This window comes from Gossypium raimondii, chromosome 6 (assembly GCF_025698545.1).
Source record: "Gossypium raimondii isolate GPD5lz chromosome 6, ASM2569854v1, whole genome shotgun sequence".
Lineage (NCBI taxonomy): Eukaryota > Viridiplantae > Streptophyta > Magnoliopsida > Malvales > Malvaceae > Gossypium > Gossypium raimondii.
This window is the reverse complement of record NC_068570.1, coordinates 2,933,069-2,958,642: the sequence shown is the minus strand read 5'-3', so window position 1 is coordinate 2,958,642 and position 25,574 is coordinate 2,933,069. Positions and strand designations below refer to the sequence as shown.

General features: G+C 32.1%; 1 protein-coding gene and 1 long non-coding RNA gene across 6 annotated transcripts; one reads left to right on the top strand and one right to left on the bottom strand.

Moving 5' to 3' along the window:
• Nucleotides 1–431: 431 nt before the first annotated feature.
• LOC105773720 (MADS-box transcription factor 23) lies at nucleotides 432–18,131 on the top strand. Of its 5 annotated transcripts, none has more exons than XM_012595815.2 (9): nucleotides 432–546; nucleotides 711–935; nucleotides 13,325–13,403; nucleotides 16,510–16,571; nucleotides 17,093–17,192; nucleotides 17,293–17,334; nucleotides 17,417–17,458; nucleotides 17,623–17,777; nucleotides 17,866–18,131. In XM_012595815.2, the coding sequence occupies exons 2-9, from the start codon at nucleotides 754–756 to the stop codon at nucleotides 17,882–17,884; spliced, it is 681 nt and encodes a 226-aa protein (XP_012451269.1). In that variant the 5' UTR covers nucleotides 432–546; nucleotides 711–753; the 3' UTR covers nucleotides 17,885–18,131. The 5 variants fall into 5 exon arrangements, with proteins under 5 accessions (XP_012451269.1, XP_012451268.1, XP_012451265.1 ...); XM_012595814.2 differs by having other exon boundaries at nucleotides 17,417–17,500; nucleotides 17,869–18,131; XM_012595811.2 differs by having other exon boundaries at nucleotides 17,417–17,500.
• LOC105773721 (uncharacterized) lies at nucleotides 17,183–25,150 on the bottom strand. Its single transcript, XR_001127130.2, has 4 exons — nucleotides 24,768–25,150; nucleotides 24,164–24,220; nucleotides 17,596–18,487; nucleotides 17,183–17,464 (listed from the first exon to the last, which is right to left on the bottom strand). It is a non-coding gene; the product is annotated as an uncharacterized LOC105773721 (long non-coding RNA).
• Between the last annotated feature and the right edge of the window lie 424 nt (nucleotides 25,151–25,574).

The window sequence follows — 25,574 nt, the reverse complement described above, 5'->3', positions numbered from 1 at the left end:
AACACTGGTTATATCATCAAATATTAACGGAATCAAAGTTCAGGAATAAAAATGGACTTAATTGTCAAGTTTAAGTACCAAAGTGAACAAAAAAAGTACAAGTACCAAAATGGACCTAATTGTCAAGTTCAAAAGGCCATAAATTATGTTATACCGAAGTAGAATAACTAAATTTAAAAGCCAAAGAGTACAGGGACTGGATTTTAAATTAGACCAAACAAATATCTCCCAAAAAAGGAAATACGGTCTACGTTACGGCATATCCCACGTGTCGGTGGCCTATACGATGGACGGCTCTTTCCCCCAAATCAAAGCAATTTAAACAAATTCTTTCGAGTACTGATTCGTCCACGTGTCCCAAATACCGTGAAAACCACTAGCAGTTTATACACAAAACCGCTGGTTTTTTGCTCCCGCTTAAAAAAAAAAAACTTTCCTTCTATAGATGGCTTTCCTTTACGCTAATGATAATCAAGGCCAAAACGACGTCTCTGAAACCTCGGTTTGGCTCCTTTCTCTGACTCCCGTTCCTCACTTCCTTTCCAAGTAAGTTTTTCCCCTATTATTTTTCAAAAAATAAAAAAGGCAAAAAACAATTTTTGTTTTTTAAGTTTATTTTTGCTAAGTTTTTATCATTTCTTTCTAGCTTTTTTGTCGGATATCGAGAGTTTTAATTTTTTTTCACTTTTTTTTTTGGGTTGAATAATTAGAAAAGCTTAATCGTTTTTGAGACTTCGCTGAGCTATAAAAGGTATGGGTAGAGGGAAAATAGTGATAAGGAGGATCGATAACTCAACGAGTAGGCAAGTAACTTTTTCGAAACGAAGGAACGGATTGTTGAAAAAAGCTAAGGAGCTTGCGATCTTGTGTGATGCTGAAGTTGGAGTAACGATCTTCTCCAGCACTGGAAAGCTCTACGATTTTGCTAGCACCAGGTCCTTTTAAGATCTCTTATCATCATATTCTATTTGTTTAAAATGTTCTTGGTTTTTCTTTATTATCATAATTTGTGATTCTAGCTAGCTTATTATTATTATTTTCATAGATTTGATTTGTATGTTTCTTCGTAATATTTTTTTTTAAGTTTTTTTTTGTTAGATGTGAAATTAAATGAGACCTTAATGTTGAAATACGGTAGGGAGATTTAAACGTTAGAGATATTTAGCTTTGATTTTATGATTTTATGATTCAAAAAAATGTGCGGATTTAGTTTGAGTTTCGCCTTTGATTGTTCGTCATCGTCGTTTCGTTATGATTTAGGGTTTGGCTGAGTTCGAAATTTTAGAAAACTAGAAAAGTACGCCTAAGCTATAGAGAGAGTAATTTGAGTTCAGGAGTTGACTTCTGAGATTTTCTACAAAGACTAGCGATGGCTGATTGAAGGTTCCATAGAACTAGAGTAACTTTGTTTTTGGACATGGTAGAGCTAGAGTATACTAAATAATTAATATCTAAGAAGAATTATAGCTCATGCTTTTTGTTTAATATTAGGACTCAATTTAAAGCTCCTAATCAAAATGCTTGGTTTAAGAAACAAACGAAAAAAAGAAACTTCAGAGATTTGGGGTTGAATGGTCGTCTCAATAAACACTTACAAATTAAAATTCCTCTTGTTTTTATTTTTTCCATAATGACACCAGGTATATATATAACCTACAAGAACTCCAAGCACTGTAGGAAAAGTGAAAAAAAAAAAAAACTTGAATGACTTGCCAACAGGATCCCAATTAATTCATGAATTAAGCTTATAATTATAGAATGATATGTGTATATACATATATATTTACTTTGTAGCACAACAATTAATACGGTCCCTTTGATAAAAGGTCAGATTAGGGAAATGTCAACCCCACATCTAGCTGAAGAAATAGGAGGAAGAAAAAGATAAATGATGTTGTCAACAGTTGATGCCACTAACTACCTATCAGCAGTTCTGGTAAATAATATATGAAAGTTAGTATAAAATAACTATAGAAGTTAGCCTCCTAAGATAACCAATGATCCAAAATATAAGTTGTCAATCTATAGTATCTATAAAGTGTTTTTATCATAAATAAATGGAAAGATGACACCCCATTACTTTAAGATACAACTTGTACTACTGAAAATATTATGAAATGCGAATGAAACATTACTAAAATAGGGTTCATGAATAGGATATGTATAGTAGTAAAAAGTTTCTGCTTGAAGTTTGGAAAAATATTTTTGGTGGCAAGTTGACTATCCTATGGAGGATGGTGGATATGAACATACTCATATGTATATATTCAAAGTCAAGAGTGTCACATTGAGTGATGATATATGCAATATTGTTGGTGATGGCAATGAGGCTGTTTGCATAGTCTGATCAGTGCAGTGATAGTGAGGCTTGTGCTATTATAAGAGGTAATTATGAGCGTGGGTACGTATAGTAGTGACAAGTTACATGTATTCTTTCAATTAGTAATTAACTAACTACATTTCTTTCCACAAAAATGTGTTTTTTGTTTGAATTTTCTTAATGCTGAATTAAGAAAGAAGGCTAGGTTGTGGAAACTTCTAGGAATTAACTAAACCTAAATTTCTTTTTACAATAAGAATACTGCTTTCTTTTTCAATAAAAACATCATTTTAGAAACCATTAGGCTATTTCAACTTAAGCTAGGTTGACATTTATTCGTTGAATATATATGATAAAAGACGAAATATATACCTAAATGATCAACATCAACAACTTAGATATATTTTTTGGTACATAAGAGTTTAGGTTAGAGGAGGTTATCCCAATCCAAGATCAAGACATGCTACTGGCTTCATAGAGGGCTACATCAGCAACTTGATAAGTGAAATTTGTTATACCTTTACTCCTTGGACACACTTTTGAGAATAACCCTTCAGAAAAACCTTTTAGAACAACTCTTTAGCTACACAACCGCGTGAACCTCTCATAATAATTGTCATTTATCAATTGTCATGCCCCATCTAAAATGATTGATAGCGTGTCTAATCATCACCCTACCTATGTCTCTAGTGGCAGACCACTTGACCAATTTACTTTGAAGTCACCAATAGAAGGATGACACATGACACCTTGGGATCATAGTTAAGGGTATATAAGCCCTTAGCCTCGTCCATGAAGGGGGACCCCCCCCCTCTCTCAATTATTCTCTTTCAACTCTGATCAACTCATAACCATCACTACCAAGACCTTCGTCCACAGACAAGGTGAATCGTCTCACACTGTCATGATTTCTGCCTTGTGTGATCTAAGTATCGTCTCACACTGTCATGATTTCTGCCTTGTGTGATCTAAGTATCAATAGAATTGTTGTGCTCTACTGTGTGTATCACAGGAAGATTGTTAACAAAATCCTAAATTAAATAAAAGAAATTAAGATAAAGTCTAGGTGAATTCCCTTGGATAAATTGACTAGATAGGTTTACAACTGAAATTACAAAATAAAAAACTACAAACATATAAAACCTATCTAAATGTTTTCTAGTTCAACAATGTATATACAATTAATAAGGAACTAAAGATATTGAAGCAGAATGTAAGTTGTTTAGTGGTTAATAAACAATGAAAAATATATTTAATTAAATAAAATATTTAAAACTTATTTAACGACTTAACTTTTGTAAGCATGCATATGCAAAAAACGTTTGATGATAAAATTTAATATCTAATACAGAAAATTAGGAAATCTAAAGGAGTTTTATATATACATACGTATAATTTTTTTAATATTTAATTATAGATAATGATACTTTTGCACCTTAAATATTCTCTTCATTATTTTAGTGGAGATATAAAGATAATATGCTAACCAAACATCCTTTTAAGTGAACTGTATAATATAATCCTAGGGTTTCATCATTAGAGTTCCATGATTTCTGATTCGGGCTTCGTGTTTCATATGTAATATTCAAATATCGTAATGGAATACAGAAAACATTAATATAGGAGAAAGCAAGCTTCCCCAACCTTATCTCTAAAGTTGGTCGCAAGAGACCAAAGTCTAGAGGTCCTTTTTTTTTAATAAAATAAATATATAAAATAAAAAAATGTCTCAATGTAAAAATAAAAATAAATTATTATTCGATAGTGAAAATTATATTAAATAAATTATCTTATATTTTTAAAGAGAAAAAGAGAAACAGGAGAATCAAGGGAGATCATGGATATTCCAACCTTCCACCTCACAATATTTTGATAACAACATTAGGGTTTCTAGGAAAAAATAATTCTAAATTCGAAAGAACACTATCCATCTAAATCAAATTAGATGAGAACATAGAAAAAAGAGAGTACAAAGGCCGCATGCAAAAATTGAACTCTAACCATAAGTTAGGCTTTCACTTTATTTTCATGATCATAGGCACTATATATATGATGGGGCCCCCCAACAAGAGATAAGAACTAATCATCTTCATTGTAAAAGTCACGAACCAAAGATGTTCCTATAAAAGGAAGTGAATATATAATTGAAAAAAAGAACCAAAAACTAAGGTGTGATTCATGGACCATGATTTTACCAACTAATTCTAGATTCTTATGGAATTGAATATTGGGAAGATAATCAATCTTTATAATATATATAATCACATGAAATCTTATGAAGTAATGCGTAATATTATTCAATATCTATGACACTGACGGGTTTCAAAGCACATTATTCACCACTTACTCTTTGTTTATTACAATTTGTCAAACTCAAATCCTCACTCTTTAGCTTTTTTCTTTTTAATTAGTTCATTTGAAAACTATAGCATAGTTTCATTCGAAGCTAAATGTTCTTAAAAGCAGTTTTAGCTGTTGAATTATACTGTTGCCAGCCTCAACTTTATGAACGTCAAAAGGTGCGTTCTGATCCGTAGGAAATCCTGAATGTGGAGCACTTTATATAGAAAATTTATCCACGTTTATATTAAAGATTAATTAATATCCTCTTCTAGAAAAAGAATCTTGTAAATCTTCTCGTTACATATTTTTATAATTTAAAACTTAAATACATTGAATGAGATGATTTCAACAAGACAACTATACGATTGGTTATAAAAACAGGTGCTTTATAATGAAAATTGTATGTATTGAAATTACAATGATGATTATACTTAATATTTACTAATTCTATCTAGTATTTAGACATGAGATTTTAAACTACAATATATTAAAATTTGAAGGGGATAAGATATGCATAAGATAGAATATTATTGTGGTCTCGAAATAGGAATTATAATACAAAATATTCAATTTACACGCTTTCTTTTAAGAAACAAAACTTGTTTCTAATACATTTGATTCTTTCCCCATCCCACATTTCTTTTACCAAAAATTTTAGATATTCAGTAATTACATTAAGCTCTAACTAAATTTGAAGTTGTGCTAGTCGAATTTTTAAACTGACTAAAGTCCTCCCAACATTTTTTTTTCTTTCACGAAACTTAAACTCGAAACCTTAAACAAATAACATCAAGTTTTCTATAAACCCTATAATAACCCCAAGAAAAATAAAATAAAATTCCACCACCACGATCGTCGGTTTGAACTTATCTGTCAAAATAATCTAGTCTTACATCGCCACCCCATCCCTTTTTATCAGATGCCAAAATTCATTTTAAAAATAATTGCACCGGTGAATATTATTTTTTCGTTGATTATTACATTTGTTTCTATAATTTTTAGTGTCATATAGTGACTACATGCAATTCTGTATGTAATAAACAATTTGGTTAGAAAAGAAACTCAGATTAACTTGATTTATAATCGAGTCAAGTTCGATTGTTAGTTCAAACGTCATAATGCCCAACTCAAATAATTTGTAGGCTAATTTCGGATTTAGGTGTGTTGAACAAATTGAAATTTTAAGTGCTAAAATTTAATTTTTATAAGTGCTAAATTTATATTAGAAAATTATTTGGTAAATTAGTAAATGTAAATACTGAATATAATCATATTGTTCTATAAAAGATTATTTACCTTCTAATTTTAATCTTATAATATAATATTTTATATTATTTTAGATAATTTTGAATAAAAATACATATGATACTTTGATATCTCTTTCTTTTTTAAAAAATATTTTAATTTTTAATAAAATAAAATCAACTTAATTTTTGTTATAAGTAACTATTTACCTACACTTTCTTGTTGAAAATTTTATATTAAGTACAAAATTAAAATGATTTTTAAATACATTTGAAATATTTTTAATGAAATAGAAAATTTTTAGTGATTTATCAAACACATATTTAGTAACAATTAAGATTGAAGTTGGCAATAAAAGTTGAATTCAAATTCTACTCGAAAAACAAACTTAATCGAGCGAGCTTAGGTAGTTCAAATCTAACTTTAAACATTTAATTATGAGAACTCGAGATTTGCTAGCTTGATTCCGTGTCTCCTACACACTTGCGCATAAATGACAAAATTGAAAAAAGAATTGCAATGTAACAAAACTCTTTTAAACGTAAATCAATTCTTAGAATTGTTTTCTTTTTATCCAGGAACATTTTATTAGTAATATAATATAAATTTCGAAGAAAATTGATCCTTTTTCGAAATGGTCATTATTTACGTAAATTTGATCTATTTGTGTAAGTTTTTTTATTTGGCATGGTAAGTAGATGTTTGAACCGATAAAACTAAAAAGTAAATATCAATGTAATTAAATACAGCCTATGCTTGATGATGAAAATAAAAAGGGCAAAATTTCAAGGTTTCATATTTCCATTCCATCATGTGTAGATTTGATATTCAAGATAAAATTGCTTACACGTATTCTAATTAAAGTTGTTCAAACATTCTTTTGATACAAGTGATCAAACAAATAAAAACACCAAGTGAGGAATTATGGCTAGCTAAAATGATGTCTACCAAGCAATGGATGTTGCTTAATTGTTGACTTCCTTTTACATGAGCTAATCCCTATTTGTGCATCAAAAGAAGGGTTTGTCGAATAAGAATAATCCTAGCTTGAACTCTCAAGTTAGCAATAATCTTTCTGCAAGCTAGCATGACATTGTTAATATCTTTAGCCATTACAACTCCTTGACAAGTGAGGAATTATGGCTAGCTAAAAAATGGGTCTACCAAGCAACAGATGTTGCTTAAATGTTGACTTCCTTTTGCATGAGTCGATCCCTGTTTGTTCATCAAAAGAAGGATTTGTCGAATGAGAATAATCCTAGCTCGAATTCTCAAGTTGGCGATAATCTTTCTACAAGCTAGCGTGACATCGTTAATATCTTTAGCCATTGCAACTCCTTGACAAGTAAGGAATTATGGCTAACTAAAAAAGATGTCTACCAAGCAATTGATGTTGCTTAAATGTTGACTTCATTTGGCATTAGTCGGTCCTTGTTTTTTCATTAAAACAAGGGTTCGTCGAATGAGAATAATCTTAACTTGAATTCTCAAGTTGGCGAAAATATTTCTATAAGCTAGCGTGACATTGTTAATATCTTTAGCCATTACAACTCCTTGACAAGTAAAGAATTATGGCTAGCTGAAAAAGATGTCTACCAAGCAATGAATGTTGCTTAATTGTTGACGTCCTTTTGCATGAATCAATCCCTCTTTGTGCATCAAAAGAAGGGTTCCTCAAATGAGAATAATTCTAGCTTGAATTCTCAAGTTGGCGATAATCTTTCTGCAAGCTAGCATGACATTGTTAATATCTTTAGCCATTACAAGTCCTTGACAAGTTAGAATTTTGGTTGCTAAAAAAGATGTCTACCAAGCAACAAATGTTGCTTAAATGTTGACCTCCTTTTGCATGAGTTGATCCTTGTTTGTTCATCAAAAGAAGGGTTCCTCGAATGAAAATAATCCTAGCTTGAATTCTTAATTGGCAATAATCTCTCTGCATGCTAGCGTGACATTGTTAGTATCTTTAGCCATTACAACTCATTAACCAAGTTTCAGATTTCCTTTAACTATTTTAAAACGCAAATTCCAACTATCATTCGCAACCTCATCCATCTTTGAACCACACTTCTCGTCAAGTCACCCATTATCGATCATTTTGCAATCTCTAGGTTATCTATATCATGGTTTGCCAACGGAGAAGTAATGGTACATAATCATGTGTAACATCCAAAAGGGGCCAAGCATAGCTTGTTTAAAGATCATCACATTACTAACTTTCCATAAGCCTCACGGGCTATAAAAGAATAATGTAAGTCTTTTACTTTTTAATTACCTTGATCATTTAGCTAAAGCCACCAAAAATATCCAACCCTTAACCAAAACAAGATTTAAAAGTTAAAGTTTGACTAAGAGAAAGCTCTCAAACCAAATAGCTATGGCAAATTCATACTTTATGACCAAAGGTTTTAAAAACTCGATATCCCTATTACACATGGAGCAACTGTCTTTTACATTGATAAATATTTTTCATAGTTCATCCTTGTTTGAAAGACATGATAATTTTCTCCCAAAAAATAAGTTTAAACTAGGAGCATCCATATCCTACCATCTAAAAGACATTTTATGGGTCATCCATAACCCAACTTGCCATGGAATGTTCTATTACATTCCCTACTAAAAAGACATTTTCTAGTATATCTGTTGATCCCTTTTCCACATTATTAAACCTTTAGTTCTTGTAACATTTAGCCTTCATTTCCTTCATTGGTATTGAAACTGAATTTGTCATAATCCTCCAAGTTTGTTGATCTGCTAGTAAGGATTCATTCATTGACTATAACATTCAAATACTCAACCCATCTACATTGATGTGTTTGCAAAGGTTTTCCCAAATTCATAGTTAGTGTTTTCCCTCACTTCATGATCCCCACCAGAAAGTTCTGAGAGTTTGATCAATTTTTCCATAGGTATAATGAATAGCTCTATAATAGGAACACATATAAAGGGAGATTAAAGCTAGCTTAGATTTAATGAGTGTGAGCCTATCTTCTTGCAATAAGCATTTAGCTTTCCAAAGCACAAGTTTCCCTTTAATTTTGTTAAGAGTACTTTGAAAGAAAACATTTGCTTGTCAAATCTTTAACCCTTAAAATACCACCAAACTACCTCATTTTTTATGTTTAAGAGAAGAAAGTGTTTCAACATATCAAGGTTGACCAATTGTCACTAAAGATCACAAAATTCCTTAAGACTGGATTTAAGATGACGATAGGATATAACATTTGCCTTAAAAAAGAGGGCAATCATCTAGAAAGTAATTAGAATGGACTACTTCGTGGGTGATTCTAATGGCATTGATTGTACCATTGTTTTCTACTTCAATTAACATTAGAAAGATAATGTTTTAGTTGAGCAAAAAGAGGAAAGGGGAAATTGGATCTCTTTGTCTAATATCCCATTAGATAATCAAAATGATCTAAGAATAATTAAACTATCAACTTCATAACCACCTAAATGAATTTAAAACTATATTTTGTTAGTTAAACTTGAAAAAGTTTACTTATTTAATGATATACAATAGTAAAAGAAAATGAAGGAAAGAACATTACACCTCTACTTTATTAGCTTCATGTGTGGCTTACACCATTAATTAAGAAAGCAATATCACTTCTAGTGAGTTAAAAATATCAATTTTCCAACAAGCCTATGATACATTTGTTAACTAGAGTACTTTCATTACACCCTAACTTTAACTTGTTTTCATTTGAGCACTTCTCAATGTAAATTCAAGCATTCTTTTTTCTTTTAACAAACCCAAGTGCATACCTTTTTTTTGAGTCTATGCTTTAGAGTCTGATGGAACCTTCATGTGCACTTTTTTCACTAGACAGCTAAAAAATGCATTCTTAACATCAAGTTATTTAAGGACCAATCAAGGCCTACCGCCACTAAAAGGAGAAATTTAATTGTATTGTATTTTGAAAAAAGAGCAAATTTCTCTTGATAGTCAATTCCATTAAATTAAGTGAATCCTTTTATAATGAATCTAGCTTTGAATCAATCCACACTTTCACCTTTATACTTTATAACATACACCTATTTGCATCCTACTAAACTCTTCTCTAGTGGCAAATTTATAATCTCCCTGGTTTCATTTTTTTTAAGGCTTTAAATTTTTCATGCACAACTTTCCTCCATTCTAGTTCTTTAGAGCTTTATAGACATTGTTTGGGATTCTAATCTTATCAAGATAGTAACCAATGCTCAAATATTAAGGACAATCCCTCATGTGAATCAAAGTTGGAGATTAAGTGTTGAAAGCATGCTCTTATCCCTTTCAAATGGCAGAATACAATGCATTAAAGGCCAACTCAATATGAGAATCATAATTTTCATTACTTAGTGTGTGCATATTATAATTTTAACTTGGATTTAACTTTTGACTTTGATAAATTAATGTTAATACAATAAGGTCTTTATTTGGTTTTAATGTTTTTAGTGCAAAGATTTGAGGTTATATATTTTCTTTCTTTTCCTAAAACCTTTGTAAGATGCTAAATGTCTAGATCTTGTTGCTAAATTTGGACTCTATGTAGGAACCCTCTAAATAAGAGTTGTTTACTAATTAATTATGATTCATTTGGTTATCTCAAAGTTAGCATACGAGTATTAGTTCACTCTCAATAACAAATTTAGTTGTTCCATACTTGAAATAGTCAATTTCAAGTTCTATGGTATTTGCTCAAAGAATGTGATGTTATATTATTTGTGCGTGGTGGAAAAATAACACTTACACCCTTGGTTTAGAGAATACCTTATAAAAATATATTTATGTTACGCTTAGTAACAATTTTATTTTTTCCACATGTTTGTCATTGGTTAGTCATAAACTAACCACAATTAATAATATTTAACCACTCACATGACTTGTTTGTAGCAAATATATTGAAAACTTTTCGCTTATTTTGAAAAACCTTTACAATAATTTTTACTCGCTTTTCTAATTGTAGGTTTAAATTTGTAGTAATCATTTTTTTATAGCTTAACTATTTTAAAACATGTGTTAAATAAGTTATCTACTCCTGTTATTACACTAATAACCAAACGCAGCATTAATGACAGATTTAGTTTACCTTTGTGGTTTATAGGTATGGATACATGCAATACACCTAGATATCTTCAGAGGAACAATTAACGCAAGGGGTTATATTTAGAAAAGATATGATTACATAAAATCCTATGGGGCATTCTGTTTATCAAATACATGCTTACTTTTTTTCTTTCAACAATGTCAATTTGTTGGGGCGTGATTACACATGAACTTTAGTGAACCATGCACTGACTTGTTGGGTAAAACCCTAAGTTGGATCTGCAATAGTCTCTAGGATTATCAGTTATTAGGATTTGTTTCTTAAATTAAAATGTGTTAGGGTCATGGTGTTGGGAGTTTCTCTAGTTTGCCCTACCTAACATTTTTTTTCATTCAAAAAACCTATACAAGCCTAGTGTGATTATCTATAACGGAAACAAACAAACTAAAGTTTGTGATAGGTCTTACCCTAGATGGTCTCCACACATTACTATGGATTATTAACAAAGACTGAGATGATGGCTTATATGAATGATCAAGGAATATGTTTTATGATGTAAGATAAATTTGGATGTCCTAAACAATAATGCCATCTGGGAAACAAGGTCAAAGTAATTTTGGGTTTGACCCATTAGACAATTGGGTTTTGGATGGCCTTATTCTTTGATTGCCAAGAATTTTGAGAACATAAACCCAACAACAATTCAAAATATCTATTTGCCCTCAAGTTCAAGTCCTAAAATTCACAAACTTTTAAAAAAAAATAATAGCAACAAAAGATTACAATCTATATTTGGAAAAGAATTAAACGAAAAGTTAATTCAAATTTTAGCGAAACTTGCTATAACTATTTTTCAAGGAGGTCAATCTGCCGCTTTCCTTATCGTCTAATTCTCATAACATGAGTTTAAAGATTCAAATAAGGTTTTATCCCCTATCATATGATCAGATGCTCCCAAATCCACAAACCAATCGCCTAACTTAGGTAGCTAAAGACAAAAGCTTTGCTACCACTAGTTGAGAACAAAAAGAAGTGAAGAGAAACTTAAATGGCTTTAACTTAGCAGCAACCTATCAAGTGAGAAGTGATTCGTTTTTAAATTGATAGCTTCTAAGTAGTTTGAATAACAAATTAAGTAGCTTCTTTTGACACAAGAACTTAATGTTGCTCATGATGCTCAAACACGTCAAAGTTGATTCGATCGCCCTAAAATTGAGGGTACTAATGATGGCACAAAAGGTAGTTTAATAAAAACCACCCTTGAGATTGACTTTTGCGTACAAATTTGGGCTTTTTCAAACAAGGATGGTTCCTTTTTTACATATCACACCAAATGTAAGCAGAATATTCTATCTAATATTTTGGGTCAAATAAATCATGCATGAATATTACTTTTCTTAATAGGCTCAACTTGAAGTCATCTCAACCCATGAAAATCTATTTATAATCTTTTACCCGTTTTTCCCCTTGAATTCATACTCAAACATGTCATACCTTGAGCAATTTTTAGATGAAGGTTTTGCCATTAGGACATGAATTAAGCATGAGCATATCTAACTTACGTTATCCAAATTATTCATTTTCCTTAAAAGCATTTATGTCTAACATCAACACCTAATATATTCAAACGGAGTACAGGAGGTGATCCTCCTAAAAACCAGTAAAAGTTTGCCTGGAGCACATCTATGGGATAGCTATACCTTGAGGTTATGATATCAAACAAGCTCCATCTTTATGTTCATGGTTGTGGTAACGAATCATGCAGAGTTAACAAAAAAGATGGAATTCCTTTCTCAACATGACTGATAATTTCAGCCAGATAGTTTACCTCCACATAATCAGACTCAAAAACAAAGTAGGGAGGGAATCGCAAGGGTGACAGGGTAGGGATGACAGAATACAATATACTTTACCATGAATGTAACCAGATTTAGTGGTGATTCAAGATATGGATATATTCATCTTGCTAAAAGTTTGTTTCGTACAGATTAGGCATGAATATTTAAAAAGAAAAAAGAAAAGAATCGAAGTAGCATAGGGTTTAATGTTATAGTTGAATGAGGCAAACAAAGCAAGCATAAAGAGGAAACAGCACTTGGACAAATCAAGACTATCATATTTAACCAAAAAGAAAACTTACGTATAGGATTGCAACTTCAACTGTTCTGTTCACTAACTGGTTTATCTTTCTAGAAGGACGCTGTCATTTAACCAAAACTGTCAGATACAACAATTTTAGATACTAGTGAAGTTGACAGTCGCTATCATTATACTTTCTAGAGCTACGTACAATGATTTTGAATGTCCTCTCTGTATTTCTTCTCTAGTGTAAGCATTTAGAAATTACAGAATGTCTGATACAATTCAAATCTTCTATTGCTAGCATGAGATCTATAATTGAGCGATACAACAAAGCAAAGGAGGAACATCAGCAACTGGGGAGCCCAAACTCAGAAGTCAAGGTATTGTTTAAGTACTTAATCCTAAATTTCTTGTATCTACAGAGCATGCTTGATTCATAATTTTATTATTAGCCGGCATTTAATTTCTGCCGGGAAAAGAAAATGTAAGATTGCAAGGTTAAATGACTTTTTGTGGACCAAACATTACAAGCATACCTGGAAACATGATGCATGCAAATTTTTTATAGCTAAGCATGGGTCTCAGGTTGGCAGCAGGCATAGGCTACTGTTACAAAATGCTTGTAAATTTATATAGCTAAGCATCAGTTCAGGTTGGCAGCAGGCTAAGTTACTGAGACAAAATGCTCGTAAAATTTTATGTAAAATTTTATAGTAAAGCATCAGTTTCAGGTCTAGATTTTGTGCAACTGCTGACAAAAATTTGGCCGCAGCAAAACCTGAAGATAATTGGTTTGGATACATTCCATTAACTACTCTTCCGATTGTTGGAATAGGAATGTGAATAAGTGCATGCATAGGCTAACCATGCTAGGATCGTGTCTTTCTCATAGCTACAGGATGATGGAAACATTACCAATTAAGATACAACATCGAAGAAACCAAAATGGGTCCATGGCGAATTTGAGCAAAATAAAAATGCTAAGAAATTATCATCTTCAGGCATGACAATGGACATTAAATGGAGATTAGTTTGGATAACCAAACACTTCAGATCGCCACTGGAAGGCTAGGCAACACTTCAATTAACTCCCTCCCTCCCTCTCTCTCTCTCTCTATTTATCTACCTATCAATCAAAAAAATATTATTTGTGACTAGTTAAAAAACACAATGAGATAGGTCTACAAAATCTACAAGCCTAGGACATACTAATTCTAACCGTGATAAAGACGATATATTTCAAAATATAAAAATTGAAGAGGGTGAGAATGCTACAAAGTTCAGACCAGACAACGAATAGACCAGTTAGAGCAGTAAGATACCTCCCGAAAACAAGAACTATGGTCAAATCATGCACTAGTATTTAGGGGTGCGCATATGGTTAAGTCAGTCGGTTCGGATGGCTTTTTACTTAATTTACCATCCTCCTACTATAACCAAACCAACTTAACATCGGTCAATTCAGTCAGTTAACCAAATTAATTTTTAAATAATATATTATATATTTATAATATATGTAAAATAATTAAAATATAATATATACTTATGCTCTCTCCTACTAGTATTCATGTGGTGATGAAAGAATTAACATCTAACATAAATACGCACGCAGGGATGTAAAGTTATAAGGAGGTACTTGTACCTGCCACAGTCATGACATTCAACCTGGAAAGTTGAGAGAACTACCACTTATCATAGCTTGCTGTCATGCTTTTATGGTTTAAGGGGCAACTACAGCATAAAAATGACTAAAATCTTAACTAATCAACAGAGCAAAAAATTTCCAATGTTAGCTGTTATCTTAAAGCAAAATCATAGAATTAAGTAAAGAAGAGATTCGACGAAGTTAGAGATTACAGAGTAGCATAGCAGTCAATTGTTCTAAGTTTCCTATGTGCATGGAAGTTATTTCCTTTAGAGAGCCACCGTAATGGTAAATTTCCTCTGTAAGTGTCTTTCTCTTTGAAGAATAACAGTACGTTCAAAGTTTCCGGTGAAAAGTTTTTAATTCACCAATGAGAAATCTCCACTATAACGGTTGACAATAGTAAAACCTGCTTTTAACTCTCCCTCATGTTTAAATCACGATATGAACATTCTAACAGGAAGTTACATTACACAATGGGAAAATCCTTACAGTTAGCTTTACCTAATGACTTCATAAATTTCCTTCTAAAGCCATCTTTCATCTCATTTATAGCTCAAAATAGGCAAAAGGTCCTCCAATAGATAATATTCATGGATAACTCCAGCTCGGAAGTCAACAACATATTCCAAAGGCAAACTAGACCCTTGCCATTCCTACTTCTAGACCAAATCCAAAGACTCATCCATGATCTATCTACTTCTGTATTCATATTTCCATCTCTTTTATGGTTTTAAACCGTCTACCGGTGATAGAGAGAAGCTAGAAGCATTTTCCAAACTAGAAGTCAACAACATACTCCAAGGGCAGGATAGACCTGATGTTCCTTGCCTCTAGACCAAACCCAAATACTGAAGTATAATATTTCTACTCCGAAAACCATGACTCCTGCCTCTTATTATGCTTTTTGATGCTTTTACAGTTTTTATCTATGATATATATTGAAGCTAGAAGCATTCTCTGATTAATTCTAGAAAAAAAACCATATAACTCGCTGAAGAAAGTTTGTACTTCGCTATATCCAGCAGAAAACTATCAGTGCATATAAATTTCACATGGGATTTTACTTACTAAGTTTCTTGAGCAGGCAAGCCAAAAATAAGAGCCTTTAATTACCCTAAAGAAAGGAGGAAATTTTTACAGTTACCTTTCTCCAAAGACTGCCTCAACTTTGTTGAGAAGCTAAGCAATAGCTTCCTCCAACAAATTATATTCATCAACAGCTCCAAAGTCAATAACATAGTCCAATGGCAAAATAGAACTTTCCTTTGCTTGCTTGTAGACCAAATCCAGAAATTTATATAGTATCTATCTACATTGGAATTCACATCCTGATGTCTTTTTATGCCTTTGAGCTTCCATTGGTGAAATACATAGATGCTAGAAGCATCCTCCAATATCCTGAAGTTTGTACTTGGCAATTTCTAGAAGAAAAAGCATCTATAAGTGCATATAAATTTCACCTAGCTTTTTACTAGTTGTTAGCTCTAAAATCATAATTTTTAAATCCAAAAGAAAAAATAGAATAAAGCTTCCACAGCAAGAGCTAAAATGTGCATAACTTTGACAAGTACACCAAGAACTCAAGAAGTGATTTATCATCAAAATAGTTAAACATACATATTCTTGCTTAATTTAACTCATAGTCTAACTTCTCTACAAGATTGAAAATCTTCTCTAGCAAGAACCTTGAATCTAAATATGTTTGATTTCTTTTTGCGTGTAAATTTGCCTACATTTGCAGTATTCAGAACATGGTTGAGTCCACATTTATGATATGCATGGTTATTGTCATATACCAGTAACAAAGTTATCTAAATATAATGAACCATATTTTTCAGTTCTGGCAAAGGGAGGCAGCAATTCTGAGACAGAAATTGCAAAACCTGCAAGAAAATCACAGGTAAACCAATTTTTTGACAATACAAATGCATCATGTTAAACATCAATGAAAAAAATACAATGAACCAAAAATGCAGAATCAAGAACTCTTTTTACAGTAGGCATTCTTCCAAACACAACACTTACGCCCATATGTCTCAGTTCAACACAGTCAGCTTCATACTTTTCAACCAAATAACAGCTTTCTCTATGGATTTTAGAACTACTTATTCCGACCTTTTATGATGCAACTATGCTTAGAATGTTCTATCCTTTATGGCATGATTCATATATATCAAAAGATTAGATTGAATGAATCATTCATCCTTCAACAAAAATGAACACACAGAGACTAGTGGTCCTAGCCATAATTTTCTTTCCTATAAAAGGATTTCATATCTAACCCTAAACCATTGAATGGACCCAAGAATAGAATGAGAATGTAAAGTCCATTGCATCTCGTGTACATGCCTACAAAAGACTTTTATAATGTCTAAGATGAAAATTTATAGACTGAAATTATGCTTCTGCGCACCAAAACAGGCAAATGATGGGTGAAGAACTTTCTGGATTGGGTGTAAAAGAGTTACAAAATTTGGAGAGCCAATTGGAAATGAGCCTTCGCGGTGTTCGTATTAAGAAGGTTTGAAACTTTTATTTCCAAGTCATGCTCAGATTTTAATTTCAAAACAGCATGCAAAATAAAGCAACCCCATTTAGTAACATTTATTCCACTGCTGTAGGATCAAATTTTAATGAATGAAATTCAAGAATTGAACAGAAAGGTAAATCCTGAAACAATAACTTCAGCTCCTTACTACCATACTGTCTCAGCACAAGTGGCTAAATTGCAGTGTCTCGTTGCAGGGGAACATAATTCATCAAGAAAATGTGGAACTCTATAAGAAGGTAAACCTAATTCGTCAAGAAAACAATGAATTATATAAGAAGGTATTAATGGATCATAACAATCCCAATTATACTAGAAACATTAAAAAGATTCAACCATTAAACCTTTGCCTGTTATAAGATTTTCTAAAACCAACCTCAAAATCAAAGTTTAACGCATCCAGGTTTATGGAACAAGGGATGTCGATGGTGCAAACAAAGACTCCCTTCTCACAAATGGTTTAGGCATTGGAGAGGATTCACAAGTTCCAGTTTGTCTCCAGCTGTGCCAGCCACAGCAACAAAGCTATGAAACACCAACAAGAGCTACAAATATGGGGTACATCCCACTCTATATGTTAGATTTTGATTTAATGCAGATTTCTGTGCCCCAATTTGATGTACACCTTTTTTCATGGTAACTGCAGCAGACTGCAATTGCAGTAGCAAAAGCAGATGTACAGAAATGGGATTGGATGTCACTCGACTTCTATCAACAAATATCTCATGGTTCCAAAAGTTATGCTTCTCATAGTAAGATGTGGTATGTTAAAACCACCAATCATTCAGCAAAACATTGGTTTGAAATGTTTAAACAAATGAACTTTAGCATGTGTGTGATGATCAAGAAAACCATCTAGTTATGTAAAGATAATTTAAGCTAATAAATAAATATATATATAAGAAGGAGAAACCAGCATTAACTTTTTTGAAGTTTCAAAGATGACTGAAATGAATATCGTAATTACACACTTGTTTTTGTTAATTTGAAATGAAAAAGCTTCATCTTTTGAAACTTATATGACAGCAACATGGTGGTTCAGAAAAATGTTAATATTTAGATTGGTGAAGCTACAAAAAATTCGAAATATAGAAGCATCACCAACAAGATCCTTAAAATACTAAATTCATTCAAGTTTTACTACAACTCAATTTTCAATGATATTTATACCTTCTTATGTAATTCATTTTTTTTATTAGGTTTACCTTCTTATAGAGTCCCACGTTTTCTCCTTCATTACATTGTAGACGTAAAGCTGATATCATGACCTGCAATACCAAAAGAATAATAATATAGAGTTTTAGAATACCAGTTCAAGGTAACTAAAGAAAATAGCCTTCTTATAATACATTACAATACTATATGAACAGAAGGTAAAAACGAGTTTCTTTGGTATTTAATACATAACATGATTAGTTAATACAAACCAATATTAAGAGACTTAAACATAGTATATACATATGATGGCAGTACAATTTCAAAATGTTAAAACCATGGGATCGTGTTTCTAGTTTACTGCTTAATAGAAAATTCACAAGTATAACCTACATGGCTTTAAGACCTAGGACAGTCCACCCACCCCCAATAATAGCTTTGACTGACATAACCAGCACATACAGTTACAACTCGTGTTTCTAGTTGACTGCCTAACTAGAAGATGCACAAATATAACTACATGGCTTATGGGACAGTCGCTCCACCCCCCCCCCCAAAACACACAAAAAAAAAAAAGAAGCTTGGATTGACATAACCAGCATATACAGTTACAATTGAGACTTTGGGCCGTAAAAGTAACTTAACTTCAGGCTACATTCACTTTTAGAAAGTCTCAGAGGACACTACAATAAATTGGACAGCATGCAAGCATCCCAAGAAGGTTCACAACCCAATGTCATAAAATATAGCTCACAGAGCAAGGAATCCGTGTATTTAACAAGAAACTATATGCATATGTTGCAATAACTCTGCCTGTGATAGCACAAGATGCCTATAGCTGCAATTACAGCCGGTCCCAAGCCCGGAAAAAAGAGAAGGGTTGCAACATGTTGAAAAGAAACACCAAAAAACAATTATGGACCATCAAAATAACCTGACTTCCAATTGTAAAATAAATGCAAATATAATAAGAGCAAAATAGAACTTAGACAGGTGCCTTGCAATTAAGTTTAGTTATATTCAAATGTTGATCCAACGGAAAAGGAGGGATGCAACATGTTGGAAAGAAATACCATAGAACAATGATTGACTATCAAAATAACCTGACTTTGAATTGTAAAAATGCAAGTATAACAACAGCAAACTAGAACTTAGATGCATATTGGACATATCTAACATACACCTCAAAATTGCATTTGGAACATTAAGTCTTCATGCAACCAAAGCCTAGTTATTCATCAAGAGACATAATCAAGCACAATAATAAAGGAAAAGGAAGAAAGCAAACAAGAAATAAGCTAAAAGGAGAAAAAACAGAGACATGGACTCATATCTTTACATTAATTAACAAAAGAAAGAAAAACAAACATTAATAATATGCACATCACCCTCTCACAACGGCTCAATGCACCCGAAAACATGAATTAGGACTGAACTCTTAAAGCAGCAAGGTAAGTTTTCCAACATATTGACATTAAATGTGTTTTGGCTCTATTTGAGGTAGGACTAACCAAAGGGCCTGGAGGGGAAAATTCAGCATAGCTCGTGCATGTTGAAACTTAACAGCTTGATATTTATAACTTTCGCAGATTAAATGATTTGAAGTTGTAAATTAGTCACTTACATTTTTAAAGCGTTTATTATATTTCGTCACCAAGAACACTTCTTATGATGAATTACTTAGATCATTTCAATCTCATTATCGTAGTGTTTATCTCTACCCCCAAATATGTTATTTTCCTTATATTTTTTCCTCAATCAAATAAGGAGTACATTTTGAGATTTTTGCTTGGAATTTTAGAACAAGCAATAATATCAATGACCCATGACTTCTATTTCTTGACTGAGCAGGGTTAAATGATTTCAAGATTTTGATTCCACATATGAATAATGACCTTGTAACAAGTTTGAGAAAACTTAGCTTTTGAAAAGTGTGATACACGATTTCAAATGTTCAGCATTGCTATAAAGAAGTGTTGTAAAAAGTAAAAATATTTATTTTAGACATGATGTTGTAAAGTAAAAAATAAGTTAATTTAAATGGTATTCAAAATTGTTAGTATTATGATGTATGAAATGTCAATAATTAATACATTTAAGTAATTAATACATTTAAGCAATTAATATTAATTGTTTATAAATTTAATTCTAATGTATAAACCATATAACATATAAGCATAACTCTTATAAATTAATTAAAATTTCATAAGTAATGAATAATTGACTCAAATGCAAAGTATCATTCTTTCCCTTGTCTTTATTATTATAACCACGATGTCATTTTAAAATTATTTTGGTATAAACAAATATTCAACTTAGCTCATAATAGAAAGTATAACAAAAATAATTTATAATAATTCATTGTTAAGTATAATATATAAAATATAAATTTTAAATACTTTTTAGGCAATGAATATTGCTAAACAAGGCCTTATATCAATTAAATAGTGTGCAAACTATCCAAGTAAAAGCTATTAGCCACACACCAAAGGAAGCCTAATCTAACCAGCATTAACTAGTTAAAGTTTGGAACCAAAATGATAGATACAAACATGCATGCAAAGACATATTGATTGAGCTTTATTGTGTGAAAAAGAGGGTGGGAAAAACTATCAATTACATGACAGAATTAAATAGTTTAAAGGACTAGTAATACAAAATACAATTAGCATGTTATGGGCCAAACCTATGTTAGGAAGGGCATAAATTTTGATTCTCTAATTAAAGCTTAGGTTGCAATTTTAATTCTTTCCTAAGTTTCTTGATTGTGATTTTATATCAATTTATTTATTTCTTCTTAGAAGAAATTTCTTATTTATGTAATAAAATTGGTCCTCGGTTAAAGGGATGTATAGAATAATAAACCCTAAACAACATTTCTATTAATAAAACTAAAGAGATTCAAGTCTCTCTTTACCGAGTCCTAAGGTTTTAGTGTTCCTTTGATGAGCTGAAATGTCAATCACAATAATAACAATTGACTTCGACTTCCCTATTAATCGCCCTATGACTCAATCCTATTCTCATGTCCATAGCAATTTGGCATCAAAGCATATCACAATGGCAATGATGGATGAGCATTGTTATAAGAGAGAATTGTTTCGAAACCTGTGGTGGAGGCTAAGTTCATCAATCTAAAACTCGTATAAACATCTACCTTCAACAAATGATTCGACATATCTAGAAACAACTGAAAACCCTAATTTTTTACTTCGGCAAAAAAAATAGGGATGGTGATGTAGGCAGTAACACAATCCAACTAGACCGATGCATTTCCCACCAACTACTGTAGGAGGCATGGCACCACCACCACTTGGGGGGTTGAGGGTTCCATCAATTGGAACTATTCCCAAGTACACAAAAGTGGATTTTCAAACTTTTGATGGATCAAAGGATCCTTTGATTTGGCTACATCGATGTGAAAAAACACGCCAATGAGGCAAACAAGGTAAGTTTGGCAGCCTTCCACATTCTGGGTGAGGCACCACTTTGGTATTATTAAATCAAATTGGAGGAGCATGTGATGAACCGGTAAGAATCCTATAATTATGGCTCCTTTAGTTTTGGTGCTCTGATGGGCGGCAACTCCTTGGTAGATCTGGTTAGTTTGAAATAGACAGGAACTTTAGAGCTTTAACAGCAACAATATCAACAAAAATTAGCAAGAGCTAGTCAATACATTCGAGTAAACTGACATGATGGGTTTTTCATGGCTGGACCAAATGATTCCATTCGCTTGGATGTTCAAATGCACAACCCCCCTAATTTAGCCATAACTATAAGCCTCACTAAAGCCTTTGAATAGAAGCAGCAAATACTACATGTCAGAAATAACCATAGAGGAACTTGGCATGGTAATGATGGCAGCAATATATTAGGGGGAACTATTAAAGCAAATTCAGTAAATTTTCCTACCCCTTTTGGTTGAAAGTAGCTTATTTGAATGATGAACCAAAAACTAAAATTGAGACTGAACTAGGTTGATTTATGTTGTCAAGTAATCTTGACTTCGAACTTAAGGATAAGCTCATATGGCAAGAAGGGATAATGTTATGGGTTGAACCTATGTTAGGAAAGGCCATAATTTCGCTTCACTAATCAAGTCTTGGGTTGCGATTTTATTTGTTCCCTTAGGTTTCTTGATTGTGAATTTATTTCAGTTAATTAATTTCCTTTTTAGAATAGGTTTTCCTATTTATGTAATAAGATTGGTCCTTATCTGAAAAGGCGTATGGAAGAATAAGCAGAGTTTCTATCAAAAAACCCTAAGGTGTCTGGGTCTCTCTCTATTGAATCTTAAGGTTTCGGTCTCCCTTTGATTAGCTGAATTATCAATCACAATAGATCATTACAAGAATAGAGATAAAGGGAAGACAATTGACTTCGACTTACCGATCAATGGTCTCGTGACTCAGCTCTCATGTTCATAACATAGCAAAAAATTTAAAGGTTTAACATTGTTTTGCAAAAATGTATTATTAATTTTTATATCGGGATAAATTATACATATATTTTTAAAACAGGTTAGTATGAACTTCTAAAAAATGAAATGGAGAAATATATCTAAAATGGTGTATTACTTTAAATAATATTAATATCTTAAAACACTAAAGCTTGGCGTAAACCAAGCAAATCTCCAAAAATTTATAATAGCCAACAAAAAAATTGGTCAAAGTACAGGCAAAGTTACTAAAAGAACAAAACAAAACCTGGGGGAAAGGATCGAACTTGCAAGTTGAAGAGAAAAAAACCTTAGAAACATGCCCTCCGGCTCTACACTCTAGACTTATCCTATTCTTTTACATATTCCAAAGATCTCCTATCCAATAAGATCATGCCTCTACCTTAATAGAGCCAGCAAGTTTAGCAGTCTTAGCAAATGATAAGTTCTCAAAAGTAATGTTTCACATAGAGTTTTGAGTTACTTAACCAGAACCTAATAGCAATAAAACTAAACTAAAAACTGCTAAAAGGAAAGGACAACAAACCCAAAACTTGCTCCAATGGAGGACAACAAAAGCGATAAGCAGCAATTAATACAGAAAAGAAACACCAAAAAAACTCAAAACTTGCTCGAAGAAAATGTCATTCGGCACTCAATTTACCTCCTTTCTTCTACTTCAACAGAACTTCAATGAAAAGCAAAATGATTAGTTTGATTGAATTGTACTTTAGCTAGCAAAAAGGAACTGAACGCTAGATATATGTAGCCATGTAGCAAATCTCCACATGAAACTCATGCATACAAACCATTTATTCATCATAAACTCTCTAACAAATGTTCAAATTTTTAAACAAGTATTTAATGACCAGTAACAATATGTATAGAAACATCTCGCATGACAATAAAGACAGACATTACCACAATATTTTATGTGCTTTTCCATAATTATTGTGCTGAAAGAGCTACGGACTAACACTATGCACACCTAATAAACACAAATAATGATGATTCTACAGTAGTGAAAGCATAACGAAATTATATGAAACGCCAACTTGCAAAAAATGATCAGAACTGTTGAAAACGTGTATGCTATGACATATATTTCGCATCTCAATGTATAAAAGGGCTCAAGCTCATTCACTAATGCAATTTTTTTTTGAGGGTCAGTAATACAAATTTAAATTGAAACTAAGCTGATATAATCATATAATCGCTTTGTAGTGACCCAACCAAAACAAAAAAGAAAGATGAACAGTACTAAAACACTATTCAGACAACGGCAGGATATAAAATAATTAAAAAATATAGCGTACATGAAAATGTTAAGAAGATTAATAAGAGCCACCTGCAAACAAAAGCTAATTTGCTTTGAATCTTAAACTTTCTCTCCTCTTATTGTCACCTGAAAAATAGTCCAAAATAACAAAACTCCTTTAGCAATATTTTTTTTAAATGTTGTAATAAAGAGAAAGAAAATGCTAGCAATTGAGTGGGCGTGAAACACTCCATTTCTCAACTACGGGGCCGAGAAAGCTTGACAAGAAGAAGTCAAAACGGTTTATTATAGAAATGTCTTGAACAAGAAAAATGTTTCTCGGATGGCTTTCTTTTACAATAACTTTCTCGGTAACCAAACGGATTTCACACAAAAAAACCTCGAAAACAAAGCTTTTCACCGCCATCAGTAACAAATTCCGAACCAAAACGAATTAACAGTTCTCAAAACCCTCAAACAAACAAATTACTTAACGGAAAAAGAATCAGCATCCACGTTCAAAGCAGAAAATGCAAACGCAAAACAATACAACATAAAATGAACGTCAAATCAATATATATATATATATAACCTAACGATCTGAGTACGAATTTTTTAACTGAATCAAGAAAATAACCAAATAAAAACGAGAAAATTAGAAAAAAATCGGATCCGTTTACAAAGAAGATTATACCTCAAGAAGCTAGGGAAACCGAAGAAGAGTGATATAGGTAAAAAAAATGGAGAGAGAAAAAAAATCTGGAGAAAGAGCTGGAACAGACATTAGATTTTGGGGATTTAAATAAGTTAACGTGGGGGAGAGCTAATGAAGGATGCCCCCACTTAATCTTGTTCTTAGCTAATTAATCAAAAAAATTATTCAATAATCAGACATTGGTTGACGCTTTAAGCTTAGCTTTTGGAAAAAAAAATTAGTGCGAAGGAATTATTTTATTTTTGATGATTTGATTCTTCATAATCTAGGGTTTCGGGTTTTCCTTTTAAAAGGAAAAAAAATAACATTAAAAACTAAAATTCGCTTTCTGGCTCTTTCGAGATTTCACCCGAAAACCAGCTAAGCCGCTGTATGAGTTTCGAGCCGCCGATGTTTCCCTTTCCCGCACCGTTTAAGGGTATAGCAAAAATACATGGGCTGACCGCTGGCGCGGTTTGTAGAAAAAAATCTATCAATTATGATCCAAATTTTAAAATTAGATATAATTAATTCAAATTTAAATTTCGACCATTTTACTAATAAAGGCTCATTTCTAATTTTATTTACGAAAATAAGTCATTTTTTAATTATTTATTGGAATGGACCGAAAACACCAAAACGCCTCTACATAGGAGCGTTTTAGGGGAAAATTCCAGCAAAACATGTCCCTGAAGGAGCGATTTTGCCACGTCACCAAAGCACATTCACATCAACACGTTTTGTGCTGACGTGGCAAAATTGCTCTCTCAGGGTGGGACGCGTTTTGCTGGAATTTCTCCCTAAAAC

Excerpts from the sequence above, each read along its gene's own strand:
- LOC105773720 (XM_052632394.1), top strand. The coding sequence starts at position 754 with ATGGGTAGAGGGAAAATAGTGATAAGGAGGATCGATAACTCAACGAGT. Across the intron at positions 13,404-16,509 it reads GCCCAAACTCAGAAGTCAAG|TTCTGGCAAAGGGAGGCAGC; the intron begins GTATTGTTTAAG and ends CATATTTTTCAG. Across the intron at positions 17,501-17,622 it reads ACAATGAATTATATAAGAAG|GTTTATGGAACAAGGGATGT; the intron begins GTATTAATGGAT and ends TAACGCATCCAG.